Here is a 21775-nt window from a genome sequence, read left to right as displayed (position 1 = left end):
GAAAAGATGAGAAAAAAATCTCTTCTCCTCCGTAAATACCAACTGGTCTGGACAAAAATTTCTTTGCTGGTCAGGTTTCCTTGACTTTATATTTGCTAAATGCTCAGGGCTTCCACAGAGTGAACAGGAAACCAGGTGTGCTTAAGTGTCTTCAAGGGGAGCTCCTCCCTCTCTTCCTCAGGAAACATGCAGTAACTCAGTTTTGGAGTGAAGCAGTAGCAGGCAAAGGGAGAAAGGCAGAAGCCCTACTTACCATAGAAGAGGAACGCCCTGGTCATGGGATGGTGCCAGTAGGTCCGATTGATGGTGAAGAAACAGGCATCTGCTCCACATTGGCCCAGCCGTCCTGTTTCCCCCGTCAGTGGGGACCACCACAGCATAATGGGGTTATTGATTTCCAGTTTTTTCTTCCTAGTCAAGGTCAGTGCTTCTTTCTTAAAAAATGGATTGAGATGTTTAGGTTCTTCCTCCGAATTTTTAAGTCCATCTTGCAAATTGGAATTCTTAAATGTCTTCCTTTCAAATTTTCCCAGCTCAACCACAACCTAAAAGTGAAGGCAATTATTATCAGAGTCACATTACTTAACTTCCATCAGCCCATCTCCTTCATCTTGATGATTTAGCCCCCTACAAATTTTCTATTGCTGCTGTAACAAATTTCCATGAACTTACTACTTCAAAATAGCATACACTTATTATTATGTAGTTCTGAAGATTAGAAATTTGAAATGAGACTCACTGGGCTAAAATCAAGGGGCCAGTAGGGCTACATTCCTGTTTGGAGATTGGGAGAATCAGTTTCCCTGCCTTTTCTATCTCTTGGAGGCAGCCCTCAACTCTGGGCTCATGGCCCCCTTCCTGCATCTTCAAGCCAGCAGCATTGAAGGCTATGGCTCTTTTGACAATACTTCTCTGTCTGATCAGAGCCTGGAAAGACTACTGTTAATGACTCAGGTGATTACACTGGGCCTCCATGGATAATTCAGGATAATCTCCTGTTTTAGTAGATATCATGCTGCCTTAATAGAACACCTGAGACTGAGTAATTTACAAAGAATTGAGATGTATTTCTTATAGTTCTGGAAGTTAGGAAGTACAAAGTCAAGGGGTTCTTGAGCAGGAAAGGAAGACAAGCTCATCTTTTGATCAGGAACCCACACCAGGGATAACTCCCTGACTTCCACCGTAAGACACTCATCTGCCCTCATGACTTAATCACCTCTTAAAGGTTCCACCTCTCAATCCTGTTGCACTGGGGACCAAGTTCCCAACACATGATCTCTAAGAGATACACTCACACCAAAGCGCGTCCCTCTGGGTGTATCACATTAATCCCATCTGCAAAGTCCCTTTTGCCATGGGAAATGATATATTCACAGGTTCCAGGCACTGGGACATGAAAAGAGCCTCCAAAATAATAATTCTACTAGACACTTAGACACATTTCCCTTCCATTTCATTGGCATATATAGTGTCCAGGAAAGGTCTTGTCCCTTGAAAACTATGATAGGGTTTTTTACCTGTCTACAACTAAAGATGACACTCCAGGGAAAAAGAGTTGTAAATTACCAGTGGGTTACCTTTATTACAATTAAAGAAGTCATAGCATGAGTGTTATATTTCTAATAATACCTATTATAGCACTGACACTATAAAGTATATCAGCGAAACTCCCTGGAACCTGTGTTATCAACCTAGTCAACCACTGAGGACTGGATCGCCACTCCCTTCCACACAAAACCACATTTTTACCTACTTCAGGATAGTCTAAGTCTGGGTCACTGAACAGCCAGGTCATTAGAAAGAGTAATCTGGAGGGAAACAGTAAACTGAGAACCAATAACCTATCAGAAACAGTAAACTGAGGACCAATTGTTCTCCAAACTATGGATCAAAAATATTCAAAGAAAAATTTGCATCTGTACTGAACATGTATACACTTTTTTTTTCTTGAATTATTCCCTAAACAATAAAGTATAACAACTATTCACATAGTGTTTATACTGTGTTGGATATTATAAGCAATCTGGAGGTGACTAAAAGTATATGGAAGAAAACAAATAAGAGAAATGCAAATCAAAAAATAAGAGAAATGCAAATCAAAACCACCCTAAGATTCCATCTCACCCCAATTAGAATGGCGATTATCAAGAATACAAGCAACAATAGGTGTTGGCGAGGATGTGGGGAAAAAGGTACACTCATACATTGCTGGTGGGGTTGCAAATTAGTGCAGCCACTCTGGAAAGCAGTGTGGAGATTCCTTAGAAAACTTGGAATGGAACCATCATTTGACCCAGCTATCCCACTCCTTGGCCTATACCCAAAGGACTTAAAATCAGCATACTACAGAGATACAGCCACATCAATGTTCATAGCTGCTCAATTCACAATAGCCAGATTGTGGAACCAACCTAGATGTCCTTCAATTGATGAATGGATAAAGAAACTGTGGTGTATATATACAATGGAATATTACTCAGCCATAAAGAATAATAAATATGGCATTTGCAGGCAAATGGATGAAATTGGAGAATATCATGCTAAGTGAGATAAGCCAATCTCAAAAAAACCAAAGGACGAATGATCTTGCTGATAAGTGGATGATGACACATAATGGGGGGTGGGAGGGATTAGGGTTAGAGTTAGAGTTAGGGAGTGGGGCAAGAATGGAAGAAGGAAGGACTGTAAAGAAGGAAAAGGGGGGGAGAGGGAGAAGGGAAAAAATAACAGAATGAATCAAACAACATTACCCTATGTAAATTTATGATTACACAAGTGGTATGCCTTTACTCCATGTACAAACAAACAACATGTATTCCATTTGTTTACAATAAAAAAAAAGAGAAAACATATGGGCTAAATACAAATAACATACCATTTTAAATAAAGGATGTGGGAATCTGCCAATCTGGGTATCCACAGAGGGTCCCAGAACCAATTCCCTGTGGACACCAAGGGATGACTACATTAACTCCTGCACAGCCAGCCACAGAGGCATTTTCTGTGTGGCCATCAGGCCCCACCAGCCAAGAATTTGCTTGCTACTCCTATCACTGGTCACCAATGTATGACGTGGAGTCTACAAGTCCCTGGAGATGGCCCATAAATTTCATTAGACTCTCAAAAGTATCCAAGGCCAACAAAAATAGGAGAAACTACAGATTGAAAGCCAAGGAGTACTCCAAAAGGAGTAAGGAATTTTTTTAGCTTCGAAAAATCATAAGACACCAAAGCCCACATTAAAACAGCCAAACAATTCCTGAAAACTAAAGCCTAACCCTTGCTGATAGCTTTCTCAGCAAATTTGTAATATTACTAGCATAATAATAATAGCACCTTGATGGAACAGAGTTGACTTATAACTGTACACTATCTTTTCATTTGACCTTCCCCTGCAAATGTACAACCACTAACCTAAAAGAAAAAAAAAAAAAAAAAACATGGCTTTTGGCTTAGGATCAGACTTCCTTAACAGGACTCCCATTGCACAAGAAATAAAAGCAAGAATCAATAACTGGGATAGATTCAAACTAAATAGCTTTCTCTCAGCAAGGACTATCAGCAATGTGAACAGAGAACCTATAGAGTGGGAGAAAATCTTTGCCACTCATACTTCAGATAGAGTGCTAATTTCCAGAACATATAAAGAACTCAAAAAACTCTACACCAAGAATACAAATAATCCAATCAACAAATGGGCTAAGGAAATGAACAGAGACTTCACAAAAGATCTACAGGCAATCAACAAACATATGAAAAAATGTTCAACATCTCTAGTAATAAGAGAAATGCAAATCAAAACCACCCTAAGATTCCATCTCACCCCAATTAGAATGGCGATTATCAAGAATACAAGCAACAATAGGTGTTGGCGAGGATGTGGGGAAAAAGGTACACTTATACATTGCTGGTGGGGCTACAAATTAGTGCAGCCACTCTGGAAAGCAGTGTGGAGATTCCTTAGAAAACTTGGAATGGAACCACCATTTGACCCAGCTATCCCACTCCTTGGCCTACACCCAAAGGACTTAAAATCAGCATACTACAGAGATACAGCCACATCAATGTTCATAGCTGCTCAATTCACAATAGCCAGATTGTGGAACCAACCTAGATGCCCCTCAGTTGATGAATGGATAAAGAAACTGTGGTACATATACACAATGGAATATTACTCAGCCATAAAGAATAATAAAATTATGGCATTTGCAGGCAAATGGATGAAACTGGAGAATATCATGTTAAGTGAGATAAGCCAATCTCAAAAAACCAAAGGATGAATGATCTCACTGATAAGTGGATGATGACACATAATGGGATGTGGGAGGGAGGCAAGAATGGAGGAAGGAGGGATTATATAGAGAGAAAAGAGGGGTGGGAGGGGTAGGTAAAAAAATAACAGAATGAGTCAAAACTATTACCCTATGTAAATGTATGATTACACAAATGGTATGCCTCTACTTCATATACAAACAGAGAAACAAGATATATCCCATTTGTTTACAATAAAGATAAATTTTTAGAAAAAGTCATGGGATAGGGCTGGGAATGTAGCTCAGTGGTAGTACACTTACCTAGCATGTGCAAGACCCTGGGTTCAATCCCCAGTATATGTGTGTAACTGTGTGTGTGTGTGTGTGTGTGTGTGTGTCTGTGCATTTGTTTATAGTCAGCCCCATATATCATTATCAGGTGGCAGGAAATATGGGGGGGACAGAGGAACATATTAAAGCCATGAGGATAAAAATCAGTCAGATCCACAATCTAAAATTCAAAAGGAAAAATAACTCAGTTTTTTCAACATGTCTGTGACATGTAATAAAATGTGGGATAAAAGAAACTTGCAAAAGAAAAAAAGACAAAGCAAAAACCTGAGACACACCAACCAAATATAATATGTAGAATTTGTTTACTCCAGACTCAAAACAATCCATTATTTTAAAAAATTTTTTTGACATTTTTAAGAAAATGGGGAAAATTTTAACATGCCTAGGATACAGAAGATAATGAGTAATTATTGTTAACTTTGTCGGGTGAGAGAGTAGTAATATGATTACATGAAATTTTTAAAAGTTCCTATCTCTCAGAGATTAATACCAAACTATATCTGGGCAAAATGTCTGGAATTTGCTTTAAAATATTTCATATGCATTCATTTAGTTACATATTCAAAATATTCAAAAATAAATAAAAATACAGAGAATTTACTGACACTATATACAAAATATAGTTAAATAAGAATGGATAACAATGTCTAAGAGCAATGATTTTCTCCAGAGAATAACAGTATTTTAGTTTAACTATAGGTAAACCTAGCATTTTCAAGTTTAGATTATTATTAGTTAAATAATATAGGTTATATATCTGTTATGGGTTGAACTATGCACCCAACAATTCATATGTTGAAGTCCTCACCCTCAATAGCTTAGAATATGACTGATTTGGAAGTAGGATCTTTAAAGAGACTAAGTTAAAATGAGGTCAATCCAACATGACTGGTGTCCTCACAAAAAGGGGACATTTGGATATAGGTAAATACAGAGGAAGAACATATGAAGACCCAGGGAAAAGATGGCCATCTATAAGTCAAGGAGACAGAATAAGAAGAAACAACCTATCAATACCTTGAACTTGGACTCTCAACCTCCAGAATTGTGAGAAAATTAATTTCTGCTGTTGAAGTTACCCAATGTCGGGTTATTTTATTATGACATACCTAGCAGACTAACAGGGGATCCATGACATGACTCTTTGCTTATCCTTCCTTTACCCTACTCAAGTGGCAAATTATTTCATCTGCCTACCCTTCAAACCAGTAAAAACAGGAATGGTTCTGAATACACATTCATTTCCATGTGCCAGGAAAGACTGGGAAATAACCCAAACCAAACTATTGGTGGTAAACCAAAACTAAGCCAGACTAAGGTTTAGTTCCAATATTCATACCACTTCTGTTGCTCTGGAACTTAGAAAAGACACACACATCAAAAATATGGTGGCAATTTATTCTGACAACAAAAGAAAGCTCTTAGCTTAGATGCAGGTTTTCCTCATAACTGCAGAAAAGAGTCACAGTAAATGCTTACTAAGATCAAAGCTCCCTTATAACTTTCTGTAGAATGGAGCAGAAAACCCTAGCCCCTCCTACATAACAGTTCCTAGATAGCTCCAAGACAAGCAAGGAAGCAGTCAAATGTTTCCTCTAAACAGAATCCCAATCTGGCTGCAGAGTGTTTGCCAAAGTGCTTTCAAAATCTTTATCTCATTCAATCTTCATCAGAACGGGGATACTGCAGAGTCAAAAAGCCCAGGGAACACCTCTTTCCATGGTCCCACACCTCAAAGACTAACATCCACAATCTGTAAAAGTCTTTTTAAGGTTGAAATGGACAGAATGTATCTGCTACATTTTATCGTCATGGCGCAATTTTTATTTCAATTTTAAATCAGCAAACAGTTTAGAATAACTGTAGGAAATAAGTCATATATGTCAGGAAATTTATTAAGCAGTTGTTTGTATTCTGCACTGACTTTAAGACACAGAATATCTTTTAGATATTCTTCACAGAATAGTCCTTGCTTCTTCAAGAATGCCATCTTTCAAAAGTGATTAGGACCTATAATCCCAGCTACCAAGAATGGGGGGCATTACTGTCTCAAAGTAAAATAAAAAGGGCTAGGGATATAGCTCAGTGGTAGAGCACTCACCTAGCATGAGTGAGGTCCTAGGTTCAACCCCTAGTACCACCAAAACTATTTTTAAAAGCAGATAGGAAACTTTGAGGAAGCCATTCAACTTTGACCCAATGAGATAGTCTGAACTTTGTTTGTCTAAAACCAGTACCCTACAAGAGTCACACACTGATCTCAATCTCAATGATTTTGCTTCTACCTGACATACCTGTTCACTGTACCCATTCACTCAACCTCAATTCCACATGATTAAAATTTTTTAAAAAAGTGTTTTTCCTGCTTTAGACAATAGAAATCATCTGATCCTGAAAGATTAAGCAAAAAGTAACATACTTGGAGTTCTGTGAGAACAATGAGAATAGAGCTGGGGACATAGAAGAGATGGCAAAGGCCCAGGAATAAATCCACATTATGCAACTCAAATTCTTGGTACCTGGAGTGTGACGAGCAGAAAGACAGTAGCTGTCATGCACAGGCAAGATGCCAAAATCTTCCTCCTCTGAATCCGCACCATGCTGCCCTGGGTGACTGACAGAGGGCTAGCACAGTTACCAGGTGTTCTCCAGTCAGCCCAAAGCCCGAGACAACTTCACACGGAGGAACCATCTGGGTGCCAATTTCTTGCACTGCCATTCCTGCTGGGACCTGATCTCCATGAAGGACTGAAATCTGAGGTTCTGAGTGCGCCTGGCTTGGCATCGAGAGGGAACAGCATGCAGTCTTCTTAAGCTATCATCAGAGCAGCTGGAAATTCTTCAGACAAGGCAGCATCAAAAAATTCTGTAACGGATGAATGGATAATCTTTTAGACATAGTGCACAAGATTTAATAAATGTAGTCTTACAGGTTTATCATGTAGAAGCACCAATGTTTTAAACTAAAAGGAATCTCTGAGACCACGTAGTCCTACTACCTCATAGTGACGTGGCTCCCCTTAGGTCACCTAGCCCATTAGAAGAGCATGTCAAATCTACAATCAGGTCCCAAATCTAAAATTCTCTTTCACTTAATTTTCTCTGTCATAAGAGGACTGAATCCCAGAAGCCATTTACATGAAGTCACTTTCCTATATCTAGGTTTTAAAGGAGTAAAAAGAAGTAGAACAGAAAGTACCAGGAATAGAGACTAGGAGTAGAGCACACATGAGGCCCTGAGTTCCATCACTCCCCAGCACTGCAGGGGGGAAAAAAAGAAAGAAAGTACCCAAAGAAAGAGAGGACTACATACCCATTCTGGTAAAATTTAGAAAAATAAATAAATAAATATTGGTCAGGCTTCAATCAAAAATGAATAATGATTGTCTAGGGTGTTGCTCAGTGTTAAAGTGCATGCACAAGACCCTGGGTTTGATTCCCAACACTGAAAAAAAATTATAATGGATAATCATCAACTGCCCCAGTATACCCCAAGAAAACCAACTTCAGTCAAAACATAAAGAAATCTCATTATTAATTTATTTTCTTAAATCTTTTATGGCAAGTGCAATAAGGCAGCTTGCTGTTTGGGCAATGTGACTGGTTTCACCTATCTGAATGGATGATGTTTTTGAAAAGTTTTTTTAAAGGAACTATATGGTCCCAGTAGATTGTCTCTTATTCTCAAGATTCCACAAGTTCCACATCTTAGCAAATGGCCCTGTGGAGGTCAGAGTGGAGCACGGATCAGCTTCCAGAAGAAGGGCAGTATTGCTTCACAGTGCTCCAAAGGCATGACTCTTAACTCAGAGTTAAAGATATAACTAGAACTATAAGAATGACATAGAACTCTGGTCTAGAAAGTGTGCCCCTCTCTCATCCTGATTTACTTTTTTAAAAAAGTATTTTATTAGTTGTTAATGAACCTTTATGTTATTTACTTATTAATATGTGGTGCTGAGAATCAAACCCAATGCCTCACACATGCTAGGCAAGCACTCTACCACTGAGCCAAAACCCCTGCCCCTTGATTTACTTTTAAGTCCAAGATACTTTTCTTCCTCAATAACACAATGACTCACTGAATGTGTGTTTTTCTTCTTTCATCCATGGGAATTCTCAGAATAGGGTAACTAAGAAAACAGACTGCCAGGATTCAAATCTCAACTCCCCAGCTGGCATAACCCAGGCTCATCATGATGTGATTTCCAAAACAGATGATAATGATACCTAATCAGAGTTACTGTGAGAATGATAAAAGATTGGTAAAACACTTTTACCAAGAGCTTGGAGTATAATGTACGCTCTCCTTTCATTTAAACATTATTATAATTTTGTTTTTGTTTTTGTTTTTTTTATTGTAAACAAATGGGATACATGTTGTTTCTCTGTCTGTACATGGCATAAAGGCATACCATTTGTGTAATCATAAATTTACATAGGGTAATGTTGTTTGATTCATTCTGCCATTTTTTCCCTTCCCCCCCACCCCTCCCACCCCTCCCCTCCATCTATACAGTCCTTCCTTCCTCCATTCCTGCCCCCCTCCCTAAACCCAACTCCAACCCCAACACTAACCCTTCCCACCCCCCATTATGTGTCATCATCCACTTATTAGCGATATCATTCTTCCTTTGGTTTTTTGAGATTGGCTTATCTCACTTAACATGATATTCTCCAGTTTCATCCATTTGCCTGCAAATGCCATAATTTTATCATTCTTTATGGCTCAGTAATATTCCATTGTATATATATATATATACCACATTTTCTTTATCCATTCATCAATTGAAGGACATCTAGGTTGGTTCCACAATCTGGCTATTGTGAACTGAGCAGCTATGAACATTGATGTGGCTGTATCTCTGTAATATGCTGATTTTAAGTCCTTTGGGTATAGGCCAAGGAGTGGGATAGCTGTGTCAAATGGTGGTTCCATTCCAAGTTTTCTAAGGAATCTCCACACTGCTTTCCAGAGTGGCTGCACTAATTTGCAGCCCCACCAGCAATGTAAGAGTGTACCTTTCTCCCCACATCCTCGCCAACACCTGTTGTTGCTTGTATTCTTGATAATCGCCATTCTAATTGGGGTGAGATGGAATCTTAGGGTGGTTTTGATTTGCATTTCTCTTATTACTAGAGATGTTGAACATTTTTCCATATGTTTGTTGATTGCTTGTATATCTTCTTCTGTGAAGTGTCTATTCATTTCTTTAGCCCATTTGTCAATTGGATTATTTACATTCTTGGTGTAGAGTTTTTTGAGTTCTTTATAGATTCTGGAGATTAGCACTCTATCTGAAGTATGATTGGCAAATTGTTACATCAATAAAATCCAACGACAGCATGGCAGAAGAAATGACAGAAAGGGAGTTCAGAATGTACATAATTAAAATGATTAGGGAAGCAAACGATGAGATGAAAGAGCAAATGCAGGCATTGAACGATCGCACCAATTGACAGTTAACAGAGCAAATTCAGGAAGCAAAAGATCATTTCAATAAAGAGTTAGACATATTGAAAAAAAACCAAACAGAAATCCTTGAAATGAAGGAAACAATAAACCAAATTAAGAACTCCATAGAAAGCATAACCAATAGGATAGAACAGCTGGAAGACAGAACTTCAGATATTGAAGACAAAATATTTAACCTCGAAAACAAAGTTGAACAAACAGAGAAGATGGTAAGAAATCATGAACAGAATCTCCAAGAACTATGGGATATCATGAAAAGGCCAAATTTGAGAATTATTGGGATTGAGGAAGGCTTAGAGAAACAAACCAAAGGAATGAACAATCTATTTGAAGAAATAATATCAGAAAATTTCCCAAATCTGAAGAATGAAATGGAAAATCAAGTCCAAGAGGCTTATAGGACTCCAAATACACAAAATTACAACAGACCCACACCAAGGCACATTATAATGAAAATACCTAACATACAAAATAAAGACAGAATTTTAAAGGCTGTGAGAGAAAAGAACCAAATTACATTCAGGGGGAAGCCAATACGGATATCAGCAGATTTTTCAATCCAGACCCTAAAAGCTAGAAGGGCCTGGAACAACATTTTTCAAGCTCTGAAAGAAAATGGATGCCAACCAAGAATCTTATACCCAGCAAAACTTACCTTCAAATTTGACGATGAAATAAAATCATTCCATGATAAACAAAAGCTAAAAGAATTTACAAAAAGAAAGCCAGCATTACAGAACATTCTCAGCAAAATATTTCATGACGAAGAGATAAAAAACAAAGAAGCAAATCAGCAAAGGGAGGAATTATCCTATAATTTTTATTAGATGGAAAGTGAAGCAGAATTCTCAATGTTGCGGTCTCATCAACTGGAACTTCTAAAGGAGATGTGACCATGAAAAGGAGACTGCTCATGTTTATTGAATAATCTATTATGGGCAAGGCTTTCCTAAGTATGTCACATACACAAGTTCTTTCAATCCTCCCAAAAAACAACTGCATGAAGTAGCAACTACTATCCTTGCTTTTAAAGGTGAGAATGTTGAATTTGAAGACAGCAAGGTAAATTGCCCAAGACTATAACTTCATAACTTTGATAAGTACTACAACCAAAGACCAGTCTGTGGTTGGGTTTTTTGTTTGTTTCTTTATATTGTATTGTTTTGTCTTGTCTGTACTGGAGATTGAACCCAGGGGCACATTACCACAACCTTTTTTTTTTTTTTGGCGGTGCTGGGGATTGAACCCAGGGCCTTGTGCTTGCAAGGCAAGCACTCTACCGACTGAGCTATCTCCCCAGCCCACAACCTTTTTATATTTTATTTTGAGGTAGGGTTTCACTAAGCCACTTAGGGCCTTGCTAAGTTGGTGAGGTTGGCCTCAAACCTGAGATACTCCTATCTCAGTCTCCTGAGTCACTGGGATTATGGGCCTTTACCACTGCACGTGGCTCTTTTCTATTTTTTAACATTAATACTATAAAATTCCTACCAGATAATGCTAACACTCCAGTTATATGCCTGAATCACAGGAGAGAAAAAACAAATAAACAACAATAACAAAAACTATCTAGAATAGGTGTCAAGTTAGTATGCAAGTAAAAAAAAGAAGAAAAATCTTACGGGAACGTGAAAAGCTCCTTACCTTCTATTCAGTAGATGATAATTAGATATTAGCTATATAAAATGTGAAGCTGGCTCCTTAGGTTCTAATTCTGGTTCTCTCCCTTATACATAACATAAATTTGGACAAGTTACTAAGTCTTAGTTTTTTTATAATAAACAATAATTGTTAATTATCATTGTTTCTTTCCTTTGCATAACAGAAAAATTATTAAATTTTCTTTTTAGGTACAAAAGCAATTCTTTATAATTAATGCACCCAGATTAAGAAGTAAAACAATATTATAAGCTTAAAAGGGAATAAAATTAAATCATTTTCAGAAGTTTTAGATCTATCACTCCACTCAATTTTATTTATAACCACTTTGTAAGCTAGACAAGGAGGTATTTGTATTCCCAGTTCCAACAAATAAGAAAACTGAGCTTCAGCAAGTTTAAGTGATTTGCCTACGGTTCATATTTTTTAAGGCACAGTGGGTCTAGAAATCAGGTCACCTGACTCCAAGATCAAAGGAAAGGAAAGACATGGGGAAAACAGTGAATGTTTGTTATGAATACAAAAAGAGTCAAGGACAAAGGAAAGCAAAAGATGGAGAGAGAACTCGAGGACTGAATTTGGGATGTTTTTACAGCTACCCCATAGCTCAGGTCAGTTGTGGGGTCTTTATAGAACTGTATAAAGAAAATTCTGCAACAGAAGAATTTAAGGCTATGAATTCCCTTGCATCTAGAAAATCTCAACTTAGGTTATACCCCTGAAGCTAGGAGAGTAGTGAGATCTCAGGGACCAAGCTGTGGTTAAATAGCTACCACTAAAGAACAGATACTAGTACTGTGGGTTGTAGCATGTAGCCATCAACCAAGCCTCAGGGTACATTTACAGCAGTAACAACTAACCTAATATATGGTATTAATTACCCAGAGCCCATCATCAAGTCAGCAGTGTCCATTTGGTATGACAGATGGGCCTTGCAGAGAGAACCATGGAGACCACCAATCTCCAACTCAATGGCACTCCAAAAGCAAAGCGCCCTTCTGCTTAGCATTGCCTGCAGGATGAATCTAAGAGTCTTCCAAGAGAATGCTCCAAACTATTTTTTTCTGGTACACAGCAATGTGTTTGTTCAGAAATCATGGAAGATAACATCTGAAATGGACTCTCTCTCACTAACCAACTCTCTTGACCCTAGAAGCTGAGCTTCTGTAATGCACTGCCCGGGGCTGGCCATCTGCTGCCCAGAGTGGGGTTTGGAGCTAAGTGCTACTACCTCATGCTCCTGCAAGTGCTATTCCACCAAAACCAGCAGTGCTGTCATCCTAAAGTAATTCCAAATTTTCTACTTCGTTTTGAATTAAGATCAACAGAAAAGAAATCGAGTATCTCAAAGAAAATTAGCAGTCTGAGGGTGCCAGTTTCAAATTCTGGCTGTGCATGGCCAGAATTGGAACAAAGAAGTGATTCTATCCTATGTCTGGGACTGAAAAATGACAATCTGTGTCCCTCCCTGTCCCCTCTCCCTGTTGCCAGGAAAGAGGTGAGGCAGAAGGCAGGGAGCTCTGGGAAGCCTGCTCTGCTCAGTTCTTTCTCATCTAGCAACCTGTAGTCAACTGTTTTAATAAACAACTCTCTTAACTGAGCTAAATATAATACTAGGGAGGGCTTTCAGAGGGGATATTATAGTTAATTATCAAACATTTAAAAATTATTCCTATGAAGGTATAATTTCTCCAGTAAGTATGACTCTCCCAAGAGATGCTGTCACTCTATAACATAAATCTCAAGGACATCCTTTAAATGGTGGTTGTCTTAGAAATAGATGAGATGGTAGGCTGATGGGAAGATGTCAAAGGGTCTGTGTTAGTCTGATTTCCACTGCTATGACAGAACAGCTGAGTAAAACCATTTTAAAAGATGAAATATTTATTTTGGCTTGTGGTTTCAGAGACTTCAGTCCACGGTCAGCTGGCTCCATTGCTGTGGGCCTGTGCAAAGCAGAATATTATGGCAGGAGGATGTGGTGAAGCAAAGTTGTTTACCCCATAGCCAGAAAGCAGTAAGAGAGAGAGTTAGGAGCAGGGGCAAGAAATACCCTTCTAGGGCATGCCTCCAGTGACCTACTTCCTCCAATTAGGCCCCACCTTCTACAATTTCCATTGTCTCCCAATAGTCCATTCAATTATGAATCTATTAATGGATTATCCCATTGATAAGATCAAAGCCCTAATTCACTTCTCAAAAGTCCCAAGTCTGAACATTGCTACACTATAGAACAATCCTTCAATATATAAGCCTTTGAGGTACATTCCAAATATAAACCATCGCAGGCTGTGGACCACTCTTCAGGCACATTCAACTACCTTCTTTCACCTACCCCTCATTAACACTCCTCATTCATTCCTTCCTGGTTACCCCCAAGACCCAATAACCAGTGTTCTTCCCAGTCTGACCATCACACATTCTCCATTCAGCTATAAAGAGATGTCCCTAGAATATTGATTAGGTCTATCACCTCTGACTGACATCCTTCAATGGCCTTCCAAAGATCTCAAGGTAAAGATCAAACTCTGTTAGCTTAAAAGATAGAGGATGTGTATCCCGCCCTATAAATCTGGCTTACTTTCTGGTGTCCTCCTCACACGCTTTGTCTCAGCTATTCCTGGAATGCAGCTTCCTTTTCTGTGCTCTCTTGCCCATCTAGAACACCTGAATCTCTTTCTCTGTTTCAGCCATTCCCCAAGAATCTCAAGGTTACCTGAAATGGAAATTATATCCCTCCCATGACCAAGTCAGCTTATAGATCCATATTGTGCATTTTTACTATCATGACAGTGGAGAGAAAGCAGGAAGCTGGAGGATTTTAGGAAACCTATCTTAAGCTGCTTCAAAGTAACTGAGGACATTCAACAGTTGACCTATTGTTTAATTTGCAGACTTCTTTAATGCCTGCCACTGTCCCTAGAGTATCTGATGAACACAATGTGATGATTCCAATTTCAACTTTTACCCAATTTTATTAACATTTATTTCCTTGCTCTTTAATGGACTTCTGATCTTGCTAGGCAATTATTTTTATAATAAAGAAGGCTTTTGGGTTAAAGATTTCTATTTGGGAAAGTTATCTTGCTCAACCAAGCACACATTTCAGACAAGGCCAAAAGAGACTAGAGAGTGAGAAAGGGGCACTGACAGTTATGTGAATCAAGATGGGCAATTAACGGGGGGGGGGGGGGGGGGGGGTGCAGCCAAAGCACTTTCACATTTTTATTGTGGGACTGAAGGGGATGCCATTCTTAAATCCTTAGATTCCAGATACACACTGTTATGCAGTGTTAATAATATAACCTCCACTGGAATAAAAACACCAGTAAAAAGAACAGAGTTAAAAGGGGTGACTGTGGCACAAGCCGAAGTTTTTCATCACACTAAGAACTAAGTTGACTCCTCAAGAGGCAAGGAGACTTCATCTTTGTTTTTGTTTATTTGTTTGCAATAGTGGGGATTGAACCCAGGAGTCATACCTCTGAGCTACATCCCAAGACCTTTTTTTAATTTTATTTGAGACAGGGTCTCACAAAGTGACCAAGGCTGGCCTTGAACTTGTAATCCCCCAAGGCAGGGATTCTTCATCTTTGTTTTCCTAAAAGATCTTCTAATTAATTATTCATTCTCCAAAAAGACCCTATAGGTTACTCTGTGACAATTTTCCTACCTTCCAGATATGAATAAAAATACCTCATCTACTTTTAGCAATTTACATAACCAAGAGTGAGGAACTATTTAAACAGCACAGAATATGGCTAATATTTCACATCTATGGACAAAGGCTACACCAGGCAATCTTCTGAGATTTCTTGCCAAATAAGCTCTCTATTCCCATGAATAGTGTCCAGGTGCAAAAACTCTCCAGAGAAGAAAGTTTAATTTAGTAAAGATAATCATCAAGACAAATTAAATGATCACAAACTAAAATTTCTGGAAATATAAAACAAAAAAATATTTGTATGTAACAAGTTTAGGATTATTCCCTGCCCCCCATTGGGGATCAAATCCAGGACCTCAAGTATGCTAAGCGAGCACGCTATTAGTGAGCTACATCCCCAGTCCCATTTTCCTTTTTAGTAATTCCACATTACCTTTTGAAAACTGAAATTTTATCTTCAAAGAAAAAGGCATCTGAAAAACATTGTAAATAAAGTTTGTTTTTTTTTTCTTAATTTGAGACAGGGTTTTTGTTTGTTTGTTTGTTTAAGTTGCTGAGGGTCTCACTAACTTGCTAAAGCTGGCCTTGAATTTGTAATCCTCCTGCCTCAGCTTCCTGAGTCACTTGGATTACAAGCATGCGCCACCACTACACCCAGTTTAATTTGTCTTAATTTTCAAAAACCTATGTCCAGGAACACTTTAACATATTTATTGTAGAATGTTGATAATTGAGTAAGATTTCAGCATTTCTAGCTGAAATCAACTCTTTACATTCCAAATACAAAAACATTTAAATATAGGTTGGAAATGTCTGCATACTGAGCAATATTTATACATACATGAATAACAACATTGTTTATGCAAACTATTTTTTCTTTATTTCCTAAATTTAACCCAAATTTGAATTTCTTTGTCAAAAAATGTTCTGTTGGTAAGCTAAAACTTGAAAACACACTCCTTTTTTCCTCCTTGAAGAATAAAAGATAAAAGCAGCACAGTAACAGTTGATGTTGTGTGTTTAATTCACTGTTACACACTGCCACCTAGCAGGAAGCTAGCAAAAGAAGAATTATTGTAGCCATTTCAAAATTTGCACAGATCTTAATGATCACCTGATGCCGCAACTTTGGCCTCTGGTTTAGAGGCAAGAAAAGGAGAAAGACCTAAGACTGAGGCTAGGATGCTGTCTATATTAGTTTCTTAGAAACTTTAGTGTGCTAATACCAGGACTGCCTATTCGATGCAGATGGTCAGGCCCCACCTAAAAGACCTGTGGAAAAACAAGGCCCTAGTTTACTATATAAAATCACCAGCAAGCCCACAATTGGTCATGAGCTTCTGCAGAAAGGAGGATCTCATTTGAGAGAAGGAATGATGTATGAAGACATTGAGGTCCCAAAGATCAATTTTCCTTATTCAAAATTGTACCCAACTAGAGTTGCATGCATTCTACAAATGAAATGAACAATCCAAGTCACCTCAAGCATAAAATATTCTACCCAACATTTCTGGGTACTGTGACAATGAGTGGCAATGAGTTGGAGCTGCAATGTTAAGAAAAACAATAGTTTTCCATAGTATTTACTAAGTATTAAAGAATTATTAAAAGATCCCGAGACTGGTGTGGTGGTGCACACCTGTAATCCCAGTCATTTGGGAGGCTGAGGCAGGTGGATCTCACGTTCAAGGTCTGCCTGGGAGACTTAGGATGGTCCTTTCTCAAAATAAAAAATAAAAACAAAAGAGGCTGGGGATGTAGTAGGAAAGCAGCCCTGGGTTCAAAAATCCCAGTATGGGAGGAGGGTGAAATGATCCCCCCAAAAATGTCTTATTATCACAACAATATTCTATGTCTTAGATAAAATATAGAATATACCTCTAAGGGAGTTAACTGGGTACAAAAACACCTAAAAAATGGCTTGCACATAGATAACCAAAGCCTGCTCTTCTGGGGGTTCTCCCAAGATTTCTACTTTACTATATACATAAGAATCTCCACGGCTGGAAAGTCAGGATTGCTGCTAGTTCAGCACAAAATTCTAGCAACAAGTGATTCTCAGTGAAGACCCAAGTGCACTGAAGCAATGCACACTACACAAAGTTATGGGAGTAGACCGTGGCAGGCAGGGGGAAGAACGCGAGGTCCCTGGTCCAAGAGGCACCGCGAGCTCAGCAGCAGCTCCAGAACCACACGCTCCTCCTCCGGATTCCCGGGTATTTCCCCGCACGTCACCAGCCACCCATCTGTGTTATCTCAGCACCCAGATCGGCTTAAATCTCAGGCCATGGCTCTGGAAAGGGCTGCCCAAGGTTTCTATTCTCAGAGAGACGTGTACTCTTTTAGCGCACAACTCGGTCTCTCTTAACACATTCCCTTCTTGGCACAGAGATTTCCTCCAGCTGTGGCTCCAGCAGTTTCCATGGGCACCAGAAAAGTCTCTTCTTTTCTCTGCATCAAACCCCTACCTCCACCAAGCTATTACCCAAACTAGAGAAGACCCAGAGTTCCACACTCACCTCGCCAAAGCGTTGGAGGTTCGCTAAACGGATTGCACAGGCTGCTTTTCACTTTCAGTTTGAGACCCCGCTTGGACTGGGGGAAGACCTGGAAAGGCTTTCGGAATGGCAGAGACAGCTACCAGGGATTCTTCAGACCGCGTTCAGGATGATAGATCCTGGATCCAGGTTTTCACTCATGCCTTACATAAAAGCAAGTGGGGCCTTGTTTCAAAGAACATTGGTCTGCTCCTCTCTGGTGCGCCTTGAGCGCAGTCCGCTCAAAGACCCAGATCTTCTTGAAAGTTCTTGGAAAGTTCTTCATGAAAACCTTCTAAAAAGGGAAGCTCCTCAGGTCCTCTTAAATCACAGGAAACTCTGCTTCCCAAACTATACAAGGACTAAAGTTCAAATTTTACTATGTAAGAAAATTGTGAGTCTTTTTTGTAAATCCGAGTCCTTTAATCAGTTTCCTCGGTGTTTCAAGGATGAACTAGAGGATCATTTAGTTGGTATTACTGGTTGCTGTGGTCCCAAATTCTTGTTGAGTCTGAATCCGTAGTACAGTGGTGTCAAGAGGGCGGAGTCTGGCAGAGATGGCAGGGGTCCTACCATCACCTGAGGAAGTCCGCCTGAGCTTCCACCTTTGACAGTCCAGTATTCAGATTCCAACATCATTTCAGTCGCTTATAAGGTGCCTAGTCTAAGATACTTTGTTACAGCAGCCACATGGACTACAACACTGATAAAGGAAAATTGCTACTGAGTTCCAAATCCAGATAATCCAATTAAAAATATTTTCCTTAGTCTGGGTATTAGATAAGTAGCTAGCAATGAGCAGTGAAATACAGGCAAGGTCACAAGTGTTCTTTAAAATACTTTAGGGTCTTCTTTAAACTACTTTCAAAGTATATGTGAAAGCAAAGTGTGGTAGTTAATTTGTAGCAGATAAACAGAAGAAAAGAGCTAATGGGAAGACACGAAAAGGCTTAATGGGACCAATTCTTGACAGGGTCCACTGAGATTGGTGTGAAGCTAGGAATTACGGCTAAAAGTGTCTCCATTTGTCTGGGAAGGAAGATTCCTTTAGTAGCGCGGGCACACTAAGGTAACTTCTGACCCCAATGCCCACATTAACATGGGACTGAATTGTAGACGAAGGCTTCCTAAATAGGATGGCCACCATGACAGTTTTGGAGTGGACCAACTAAGGTTAAAAATTCCACCACCCAATGTGAAGAAGGAGTTAAATACCTGATTGGTGAAGGTTGCTGAAGGAGGACCCTAATTTTCAAGTTAACCATAAAATAATAATAAAATTGGGGACAACATTGTCTCCTTTGTCATTCTCTGCCTGGAAAATGTCCACTCTCTCCCTTGAGAGTGCTTTTTGCTTAAGTCTCACTTTTATTTTCACTTCTAATAAAGTTCTCTTGTATGACTTCTGGTGTCTGATTTTAAATTTTCTTTTGTAGGAACACAAAAGCAGAGGTTAAGAGTTTCAGTTTAGAGTTTTTTTTTTTTTCCTGTGATATGGGAGGTAATCAACCTAAGGATGTAATTTAAGGCTCTGGGAAGGGCTGGAACTGTTACTGGAGGCGTAGGCCAGAGGCCTGACATGGAAAGAAGCCAATGAACCAACACCCTTCTCCACCCAAAAAAAAGAAAAGAAAAGGGGATAGTGAAAAGCAGGAAAATAACTTTAATCAAAATGGTCATATCTGGAAGGTAAAGTGAGATCCAACATCTCAGCCCTGTCTTTGAGTAGATGGCATAAGCTTTAAATTTGAATAGAGGAAGAATTGGAACAGGGGCAAGGGGTACACATAATTAAGCAGTGTTGATCAAACTGGGGTCTGATTGGTCATTATTTCAGTTCTGGTTCTGGGGGAGGCTCTGGAGAAGTCCTTATTGCTTGTGGGGATAGGGAAGGCAATTTCCACTTGCTGCTCCCAGTATTTATCAATCAGACTTGTGATCTTGGAAAGGGGTAATTCAGTTCCCATGAAGTTATTGCCTTCATTTAGGAAGGCTGTCTTACATAGGCTGATGTGTAAGGCTCTGTGGTATAGGCATTGACCAGAGACTTCTAGGCACAACTCCAGGGGGCTGAAACAGGGTACTGCAAATCTTGCCTCAGTCTTGACGAGGGACAGGTAAGTCAGGTAAATTTAGGACTAACAAACCTTTTATTATTAGTTTTTAGATAATCACTCCTTAAATGGTTAACATGTCTGCATGCAGAGCTCAGCAGGCATCCTGACCCAAAGTGTAAGGTAATAAAGGAGGCAGACACAAAATGAAGGTAGAGATGCCACGCCTTATCCTGTTTTTAGTTACCCATCATGTATCTGCTGGCCTAAATAATTACTGCTTTTAGCAAAGTCAGCCTAAGTCCCTGTTTTAGGGCTAGAGTGGAAAAAAGGAGAGGACTGTGCCTCAAAATGAGGGGATGGTGGTTCTCAGTGTCCTGAGTGTTAGGTACAGCTGCAGGTCCCAGTAATTTGCTGTCCTAGATCTGCCTAGTGCTGGCCCTGCATTGCTCCCATGCCAAGCACCTCAATTAACTTCGCTGCAAAAATGGTTAGATAATAATGTTCACTTCTAGAAAACTTCAAACACAAAAGACTGAAAATAGAGTATATTAAAAGTAATAAGTTCTGGACTGGGTTGTTGCTCAGTGGTGGAGTGCTTGCCTAACATGTGTGAGACACTGGGTTCAAATCTCAGCACCGCATACAAATAAATAAAAAATAAAGATCCACACTGACAACTAAATATTTTTTAAAAAGTAATAAGTTCTAGGGGTTGGAGATGGTAGGGCATGTGCATAGAATATGCAGGTCCCTGGGTTCGATCCCCAGAAACAAAATGAAAAAAGTAAGAAATTCTGCTCATGAAAGACACCATTAAGAAAGTGAAAAATGATAAAGTGAGAGATACTTTCTGTGTTAGTCCAGTTTTTCATCACTATGACTAATATATCTGATATGAACAACTTTAAGGAGGAAATATTTATTTTGGCTCAGTTTTAGAGGTTTTAGCCCATGGTCAGCCAGATCCAGAGCTTTGGACCTGAGGTGAAACAAAACGTCATGGCAGAGGGATGTGATAGAAGAAAGATGCTCAGCTCAAGGCAGCCAGGAAGAAGTGGGGACAAGACATAGTCCCTAAGAGCACATCCTGGATGACCCACTTCCTCCAATCATGCCCCGCCTGCCTACAGTTTCTACCACCTCCCAGTAGTTCATTTAGCTATCACAGGATTAATACACTAATAAGAATAGACTCTCAGGATTCTATCACATTCTCAAAGTCCTAACCCTGGACATTGCACCAGATCTTCAACTCGTGAGCCTTTGGGAGAAATTCCAGATCCAAACCATAACATTTTCAACGGATAGTATCTAATAAAGAATTAATACTTAGAACATATCAAGAACTTCTACAATGCAATAAGAAAGACAAACAACCAAAAAAATATATATAGGACTTCAGCAAGGAGGAATCCAAATAGCCAGTTAGTATGGGAAAAGATACTTGACTTCTTTAGTCATCAGGGAAATGCAAGTGAACACAATAAAATACACCCGCCAAAATGGTTACAAATTTTAAAACTGGCAATACCAAGTGAAAGAAAAGTTGTGTAGCACATGGAGCATGAAACTCAAGAATTACTGGTGGAGGTATAATTGTGACAGCCACTTTGGAAAACTGCCTATTGATATCTACTAGACCTAAACATACCCGTTTTGCAACCCAGAAATTCCCAAAAATATGCCAACACATGTATATGCATCAAAGGACATGTATACTAGGCAATAAAACACACCTTAACAAATTTAAAAGAATAAACATCACCAGAAAG

The 21775-nt window shown here is 39.2% G+C and overlaps 1 protein-coding gene across 3 annotated transcripts in view; it reads right to left on the bottom strand.

Moving 5' to 3' along the window:
• The window catches only part of Fut10 (fucosyltransferase 10), a 109069-nt gene extending 91069 nt beyond the window's left edge, over window positions 1–18000 (bottom strand). The window contains exons 1-4 of one of the 3 annotated variants that reach the window (XM_047550982.1): window positions 17929–17970; window positions 10742–10787; window positions 7130–7476; window positions 254–545 (exon numbers count right to left, since the gene is read on the bottom strand). In XM_047550982.1, coding sequence (XP_047406938.1) covers window positions 254–545; window positions 7130–7210 — 373 coding nt within the window. In that variant the 5' untranslated portion in view covers window positions 7211–7476; window positions 10742–10787; window positions 17929–17970. Of the gene's footprint in view, window positions 1–253; window positions 546–7129; window positions 7477–10741; window positions 10788–15842; window positions 15864–17928 lie in introns of those variants that run through there. The other 2 variants (XM_047550981.1, XM_047550983.1) reach the window with 2 other exon arrangements.
• Window positions 18001–21775: the final 3775 nt, after the last annotated feature.

This window comes from Sciurus carolinensis, chromosome 4 (genome assembly GCF_902686445.1).
Source record: "Sciurus carolinensis chromosome 4, mSciCar1.2, whole genome shotgun sequence".
Taxonomy (NCBI): Eukaryota; Metazoa; Chordata; class Mammalia; order Rodentia; family Sciuridae; genus Sciurus; species Sciurus carolinensis.
This window is presented reverse-complemented; position numbering and strand designations above follow the sequence as displayed.